This window comes from Suncus etruscus, chromosome 6 (genome assembly GCF_024139225.1).
Source record: "Suncus etruscus isolate mSunEtr1 chromosome 6, mSunEtr1.pri.cur, whole genome shotgun sequence".
Taxonomy (NCBI): domain Eukaryota; kingdom Metazoa; phylum Chordata; class Mammalia; order Eulipotyphla; family Soricidae; genus Suncus; species Suncus etruscus.
The window spans coordinates 90,667,830-90,676,040 of NC_064853.1; the positions used below are offsets into that span (position 1 = coordinate 90,667,830).

Below are 8,211 nucleotides of genomic sequence, written 5' to 3' on the forward strand. Positions count from 1 at the left end.
CAAATGTCAAGTGCTATTTAATAGTTCCAAACTGAGTAATTTGATAAATCATTTCAGTTTTTCTAATTGTGTACAGGCTCAGAACAAATGAAATGCTTGTTAACGTAAGTCATAAACTTTAAAGCAACTGAATGCTTTCTAGATTAAAAATGGAATCTATTTTCAAATCTTATACTGTTTTTATTGAACAAGATCGGATTTATCAGTCCTATGTACATGTCAGTTTCTTATACCAAAGTTGTGGCTACATTTAAAGGTTTCAAACATTTGGGCAAGTTTCTTTGAGCCTTTAATCCCAAAATGTCCACATAATCTGCTAATTACATATTTTTTCCAGAAGTATTTCAGGGGTGGGAGAGACCACACCCAGCAGAGTTTACTCCTGTCTCTACACTCTGGTGAGCTCAGGAGACCTAAGGTGGTGCTGGGGATCAAACCTAGGTTGGCTGTGCAAAGCACATGCCTTACCCATATTTGTTTGGGGGGGACGATATACCTGATGGTTTTGGGTAGGGGGAGCCTGAGGTTGTTTAGGGGCACTCCAGAGTATTCATGGCTCCTGGCAGCGCTGGGGAATGGGGCACACCTGATATCTGTGCTTGGGGAGTATATGGGTTCTGGAGTTTGATTCCTGATCTCTACTTGAACCCTTTTGACATCTTGGCATGTTGTATTTTAGTGTGCCACTAGACCAGGGACTCCTTGAGGATACCCTGTCCATTTGCCTTGAAGTAGGTTAAAACTTAGTAGAGTAATATTCACATTAAATATTTGTTTTCCAAATAGTCTACTAATCTGATTTTGAATCCTCATTATGCCAAAGCTTAGACTTAGCTTGTGCTAAATAATTATTAAAATTTGTAGCTTTGAGGCATTTTATTATAAAAACTTGGTATTCATACATTAACTAATAAGAAAATTTAAAACTTCAAGTTTACTTCATTTTTTAGCTTGACCTTCTAATAAGTCTTTAGCTTCATTGATTTTGGCTGCTATATATGGAGATCCTCCTATAGAAAGAAAAAAAAAGAATAGTTACATGGTTTCTCAATTTTTGTTTTAACACTACTTTTGTTTAAAAAATAATTGCTTAGAGGGATTTGGGGGGAGCACAACGTACATGTGTGTCTTGTGTGTGTGTGTCTGTCTCATAAGTATGGGGAAGCACCATGGAGTTGGAGTTCCCTCCATTTCTTGTCTGGAAATAACTTTAAAATAATTATGACAATAATGAAAAGAGTACAGTGAGTAAGACTTGTCTTGCACACGACCATTCGACCAATGTTCAATTCCTGTCACTGCATATTTACCCAAAATCCAGCCAGGAGTAAGACCTGAGCATTGTAGGATTCTTCCAAACAAAACACCCCCATAAAGCTATGACACTGCAACTGGCAGATATAAAACAGTATATTTGACCAGTAGGAAATGAAACAACCGTTGTGCCTTGCTATACTATCTCTGGCTCCAGAAAAATGGCACTTCTGAAGGTTTTTGTTTTTTAGACCACACCTCACAGTGCTTAGAGGACCATACGGACCATACATGGTGCTGCAGATTAAACTAATACTGGCTGCATGCAAGGCGGGCTCCTTAACCCTTATACTATATTGGCCCCAAAATATTTTTTGTTGGTTTTTGGGTCATATCCTGAAATGCTTATTGGTCACTCTTAGCCATGCTTTGGGATCTATATGTGCACCAGGGATCAACATGACATTGACCACATTTAATGTAAGTGCTTTAGCCCTGCTTATCTCTTTGGCCCCCTCAGTTTTAGAAAACTACATACATGCATGACCAATTTACTGCTTCACTATTTCACTTTGGGGCCATACCATGCAGTGCTTAATTTTGTTGAACATAATATCCTTGATTATGACAACTACAGTTACTTAAATCTCAAAACAAGTTTTCTTAAAATCTACGAAAGTAAAAGGATTTGAGCACTTGGATTTTGTGGTTTCTATATTGGTATTCCAAGGAATTTTTTTTTCCAATATCTAAAGCTGGCATAGCATAGCAGAACAAAATACATTCTTACAGTTTCTAATTAGGTATGCTACTCCTTGGAACTAAATTCCATTGGAGGGTGAGGCAACCACCTGGTAGCTCTTGGGATCATGCATGCTAGGACTGAATCCAGCTTACAAAGCATGCACTCCAACCCAGAGTAAGTTCTCGCCCAAGTTTTATTTTTAATTTTACTAACTGAAACAACACTTATTTTACAAGTAAGGACCACCCCCAATGGCTGTGTTGAGCTGTATTTCATTAGAAGTCACATCTTTATGAATGCAGATCTCAAAATCTGGTTACTATTACCTTTGCTTTTAGAGTGATAGTAGAGTATTTGTCTACCTGGGTTTGATCCCAAGCCCACTAGGAATAACCCTTGAGCATTGCTGTATGTGGCCAAATAAGTATAGTTGACTATTAAACCTCTTATTCTAGAAATAAATGCACCCCCCCCCCAACTTAAGGCACTGAAAGAAAATGGATCAGCTTGGGAGGCAGAACTTGATATACAAATTAAAACATTTATTTATAAATGCCTGAAGTAGTTCATTAATTCTTACCTTTGTCTGGATGATTTAAAAGCATAATTCGTCGATGAGCATCTCTTATTTTTCCTTTGTTGGCAGTAGGACTGATTGGAGAAGGAAAAGATGAATTACATCAGACCCCTCTTAGATCACACAGAATAACTGTACAGAAAAGCCATCTGAAGATTTTGGAAGTGAGACACCTCAATGAGGAAGAACACATGCTCTGCATACATGATACTCCCTAACATGAAATACCTGCTTCCCACTTCTTGATGGACCCTAGCATTTCCAGGCTTAAGCATCAGACAAAACAAACTACCTGGCCCAAGTTTCTAGGATAAGTATTCATATGCAGGGTGCTCCACAAAAGATTTTGGGGAAATAACTGTCAACAGTATAAGAAATTTCCCTAGTGCTCAAGATGAATATTCTGAAACCTGGTTTTTAGAAAAATATGGCAATGAAAGCAAATTTTCCCACAAAGATGGGTTGACATTTTAGGAAATAGGATTAATTTTTCAAAACACAAAGTGCAAGTGAACTCATTAGGTTTTGGTAGAGAACTGTTAAATGTTTCACAAGAATAGTAAATAATTTAGGCACCATGGTTACAAACATTTGTAGTTGAGTTTTAGCCACAACCCTTCTCCAGTACTTTTCTGCCACCAATGTCCCCCATTTCCCCCCTCCACCACCCTGTCTTCGAGACAGGCATTGTATTTATCATTATTATGGTAATTGCTAGGTATTTCTCTGACAGTGGTCACCATTCTTTGTGCTAAACTTCATATCATGGGCTAGTCCTTCTGGCCCCTATATTTCTGGGTATTATTACATGCTGTTTTTTATTTTTCTTAAATCCTGCAGAAGAATGAGACTATTCTGTGTTTATTTCTCTCCTTCTGACTTATTTCACTTAACATAATAGTCTCCATATTCATCCATGTAAAGGCAAATTTCGTTGACTTCAATTTTTTTCTAAAAGCTGCATAGTAATTCCATTGTGTAGATGTACCACTGTTTCTTTAGCTATTCATCTGTTGTTGGGCATCTGGGTTGTTTCCAGATTTTGGCTAAGCATATAAATTCCAAATTTCCATGTCTAAAAATATTAGTACTCAAAATCCTGATTCACTGTAATATATTCTTCACATGAATATGGGTTTTCAAGAATCCCATATATCAGGGTTCTCAAACTCGCGGCCCACGGGCCATTTGTGGCCCTCCATACAACATTTTGTGGCCCTGCCCTAGAAAAATCTTTTTTTGTTTTGTTTTAGTTGTTTGGGTCACACCCCCCAATGTTCAAGGCTTACTACTGACTTTGCCTCCTGCAGCCCCCAGGTAAATTGAGTTTGAGACCCCTGCCATATATCATTATTCCTCAACCAGGATCATATATCTACCTCTGGGCCCCCAGGATAATCTAAGGACACAGATGAAAAATAAATAGGTCAGAGCACAAGTTCAGCAGTTAAGGCACTTACTAGCCTTGCACTTGGCCTAACCACCTTCAATCTCTGGCATCCCGTATGGTCCCGAGCCCACCAGGAGTGATTCCTGATAGCAGAGCCAGGAGTAACCCTGTGCATCTCTGGGTCTGGCCCAAAAACAAAAAAAGAATAATAAAGTAATTCCTTTTGGACTAGGCTTATTGCTGCCTACAAGCAAGCTTGGTGCTTGACGGTTACTCCTGGTGCTCTGGGTCAGGCTCATTGTAATGCTAGAAATTGAACCCAGAGCCTCACACATGCAACACAAGTGTTCTACCACTGCACCACACACCCAGTCACTGAAAAGGGAGTATTATCACATGTATACAGAAGGCATAAGCATACTAATACTAAATATTAAATAGATCACCTGATGCCAAGTATTAATGCAGCTTCCCGTTTTGTCATTTTGGTTTCAAATCCACCTCTGTAATAACCCCCACTGAAGGCCTGAAAGAGAAAATGCATTTATAAGACTATTAGAATAAACTTAGTGGATTTGTTTTTTATTTCACGCCCCCCCCCTTTTTTTGGTTTTTGGGTCACACCCGGAGGCGCTCGTGTTACTCCTGGTAGGCACAGGGATCCATATGGGATGCTGGGACTCGAACCACCCTTGGTCCTGGGTCGGCAGCTTGCAAGACAAATGCCCTACGGCTGCTGCGAAATTCCTCTGGCCCTTCTTTTAGTTTTTAAGCCACACCTGGAGGTGCCTGGGGCTACAGTCAGCTCAGTGGGGATCAGAAAGTACCAGAGTTCTAATCTGGGTTCTGGCTGAGCTAGTTCACAGGATGGAAAATTCATTTAAGAAATTAAGTGTAAAATTAGAAAAAGGTTTGAGTGAAATTCCCATGGTATTTTAGTTTTAAGTAGCAACAGATATTTTAATAATCCTTAACCATTCCTTTCCAGACATCATGTTCTACATAAAGTTTCAGAATCATTAGTTTTAATGTCTTAAGAATATATAGAGATTCCATGACTGAAACCTTATCACAATCATTTATGTAATCAAGATATTCAAATAAAGAGAAAAAATTAAAAAAAAAGAATATATAGAGATTCCAATATAGTTGGTTCAGGGGATTTTTGAGGTTCAAAGCAACTAACTGCTAATGATTTGGCTATGTGCATTGAGACTACTAGGACCTCTGCTTTTTTGAAAACTCCTGTAAATTTTCACCCTATTATACTCAACAGGGTACAGGTTACCAAATTCATCTGTACTGTAATCATATAAATGATCACATTCAGTCATACTCTAGCCCAATTAACCTAAGTATCACTTCTAGTCTTAGGCCATACTAAAGAAACAGATCACTTCAGACCCCTGATCCTTGAGTAGAGGTGCAGGATGAGTGAGGAATGATAAGTATATGGACAGTAAAATATCTCTTTTGGGGGGGCACACCTGGTGATACTCAGGGATCACTCCTGACTATGCGTTCAGAAATCATTCCTGGCTTGGGGGGCCATTTGGGACACTGGAGGATCGAACTGCTGTCCATTCGAGGCAGACGTCCTACCGCTTGCACCACCGCTACGACCTGTATTTCATAATTCTAGAGCTGTTAATATCACATGTTGGATTTAAGTACATTGCTGCAATGAAAAAAAGGAATGCAGAAAGTTTTATTGCGTGGTGGTTTGGGGTTCTTGGGTAGTTCTCTAAAAATTTGAGATAAACATTCACACATACACACAAATGAAATCTTCAAATAACCAGGCTTAAGAGAAGGGACCTGAAGCAATCGCTTAGGACTTAATATATGGTGAGCCAAAGAGGTGGTACAGTAGTGTGCTTGTCTTGCAGGTGGACAACTCAAGTTTGATCCTCAGCGCCCCATATGATCTGAGCATCACTGAGTATAACCTCAAAACAACAACAATGTTGTGGAATATACCCTCAAATGTGGGTCTGGGCTTCATATGCAGCAATTAGCGAAAAAAATAAAATAAAATAAAGCCAAGCAAGTCTTACAGATTTTGGTAGGCTTTGAAAAACTTGTTTTACTTGAGGTTCCATATGTTTCATAGCTTGCAATACACAGCGGCCTAAAAACAAAAAGCAATGATAAAGGTCATTCCCTGTCTTCCTCTATTTCTACCCCCCAAACCACAAACAAACCTGCAAATCCTGCAGCAGCAATGGTCAGTCCAACTGCTACCACTGTGCTGGCCTGGCAAGGGGAAACAAGAAGTTGTTTACTTCCAAATTCCTACCTTTCCCCTAGGATACCCATTCTCCCAGCCTAAACGTAATCGACTTCGTTGCAATGGGAGAAACAAGGATGAAAATGTTCCTTTAAAAACACTGTCACTTTTACACTCAATGTATGGCAAATTACAGGATTTTCACGTACGAAATAGGGAAGGTGACTGGCAAATGGAAATCACCACTTCTGCAAACCCTTTTCCCCTTCAGCCCTGTCCCAACCTCACGGACGTCAGTAATGAAGAGAACCTCAAAAATATGTTCAGCAATCTCAAGAAGAGCTAAGGGTGAGGTGGGGGCAAAGTAGATCAAGTTGCGTGCGGCTGGTAGTGGTAAGAAGGTCTCGTTCGATGCGTTTCCACTCGACTCCAACCTCTGACCTTAGGGGACTTGGAACCCAGCCACACTTCGCGCCCAGAGCACGGGCCTTCACGCGCTGTCTGCACCGCACCTCCCGGGGGTGCAAGACGCCAAGACCCCAGGACGAGAAGCAAACACCCCGGCGAGTGCGACTGGGACGCTCGGAGCCCCCTGCTCTGGAGCTGCACGGGGAGACCCTGCGCCCCGCTCCTCCGGCGCCGAGACGAGGTGAGTTCTGAGAAAGACCCCAGGAGAGGGGAGCGTGGCACTCACCATGGCTCCGGCGCGGTCCCCTGTCTCCGCCGAGAGCGCGACTCATTCCAGCCGCCGCAGCCTCGGCCACAACCCCGCGGCCCCCCGGCAGGAACGTACTCCGTGAAATCCGGCAGTGGCGCCGCAAAGAGGCCGGAAAGCGGGCCGACTGTCGTGAAAACGAAACGCAGAACGGGACGGGATGGAAGGTCGCTCGGCTGAGCCAACGAACAACTTGACTTCGGATTGGTCGAGGTGGGGGCGGGTCGCCTCCCGGTGTTCTGACCCCCCCCCCCGCCCCCCAGACTCTGGGACTGTTAGCTTTGGGAAAGAATTGCCTGAAAGGTAGTATGGAAAGTCCTGAGCCCATCCAGACGTTTTTCTTTCTCTACCTTATTATCTACACACACATATATGTATATATACATATACATATATAGCTTCGTATATATGAAATAAATATATATATGACATATATCATTGTCAAGGGTAATGAATTTGTCGAAACAGTCCCTTCAAAATTAAATCATGAGTAATCGCTTCCGCACTATTGATTGCAAAACAGAAGATGCCTCAGAAAAACAAACCAGCAAATTTCGCTTGCTCGGGGATTATTCAGTAGCATTTCTTTAATAAAAAGAATTCTTCTTTTTTTTTTTTTTTTTTTTTTTGGTTTTTGGGTCACACCCGGCACCGCTCAGGGATTACTCCTGGCGCTACGCTCAGAAATCGCTCCTGGCAGGCTCGGGGGACCATATCAGACGCCGGGATTCAAACCGATGACCTTCTGCATGAAAGGCAAACTCCTTACCCTCCATGCTATCTCTCCGGCCCCTAATGAAAAGAATTCTATGTAGTTATGTGACTTGATAGGACTTAGTAGAAGCTGCTTGAGTTTTGTAGAGTGGGATTACCACTTGAATGACAGCTAACATTCTAATAATAGATCTCAGACCTCACAACTAAAAAATGTTATTTCATGGATGGTACCAGGAACAACCAGTCATATGAACATTATAAAGTAAAACAAAAATGATATGCCTCTCAATTTTATTTATTATGCAGTTATTGGATAAGACACTGGATTAAAGCAAAGCAAAAGAGTATATACACTAGGCATTAGTATCTTAGAGCTGGAATTTTTATAAAATAAAATAAAAAATGATCAGATTTAAACACCAAAGCCAAAGTCAACGACAACAGATTCGATACCCAATCAACAACAGGCTATACACAAAGGGAATCTGTTACACTAGCAGTCCAGGTGGCAAAGGGAAGAGGATGGGATGCATGTTGGGAACAGGGGTGGAGGGAGGACAACACTGGTGGTGGGAATGGCCCT

At 41.3% G+C, this 8,211-nt stretch overlaps 1 protein-coding gene across 3 annotated transcripts; it reads right to left on the reverse strand.

The window, feature by feature from the left end:
* Positions 1-272: 272 nt before the first annotated feature.
* On the reverse strand, positions 273-7,030 carry DNAJC19 (DnaJ heat shock protein family (Hsp40) member C19). Of its 3 annotated transcripts, none has more exons than XM_049775904.1 (6): positions 6,891-7,030; positions 6,171-6,222; positions 6,024-6,097; positions 4,413-4,492; positions 2,580-2,650; positions 273-1,010 (listed from the first exon to the last, which is right to left on the reverse strand). In XM_049775904.1, exons 1-6 carry the CDS (start codon positions 6,891-6,893, stop codon positions 940-942), a joined length of 351 nt encoding a protein of 116 aa, XP_049631861.1. In that variant the 5' UTR covers positions 6,894-7,030; the 3' UTR covers positions 273-939. The 3 variants fall into 3 exon arrangements, with proteins under 3 accessions (XP_049631861.1, XP_049631860.1, XP_049631862.1); XM_049775903.1 differs by having other exon boundaries at positions 6,175-6,222; positions 6,891-7,024; XM_049775905.1 differs by lacking the exon at positions 6,171-6,222 and having other exon boundaries at positions 6,891-7,024.
* Positions 7,031-8,211: the final 1,181 nt, after the last annotated feature.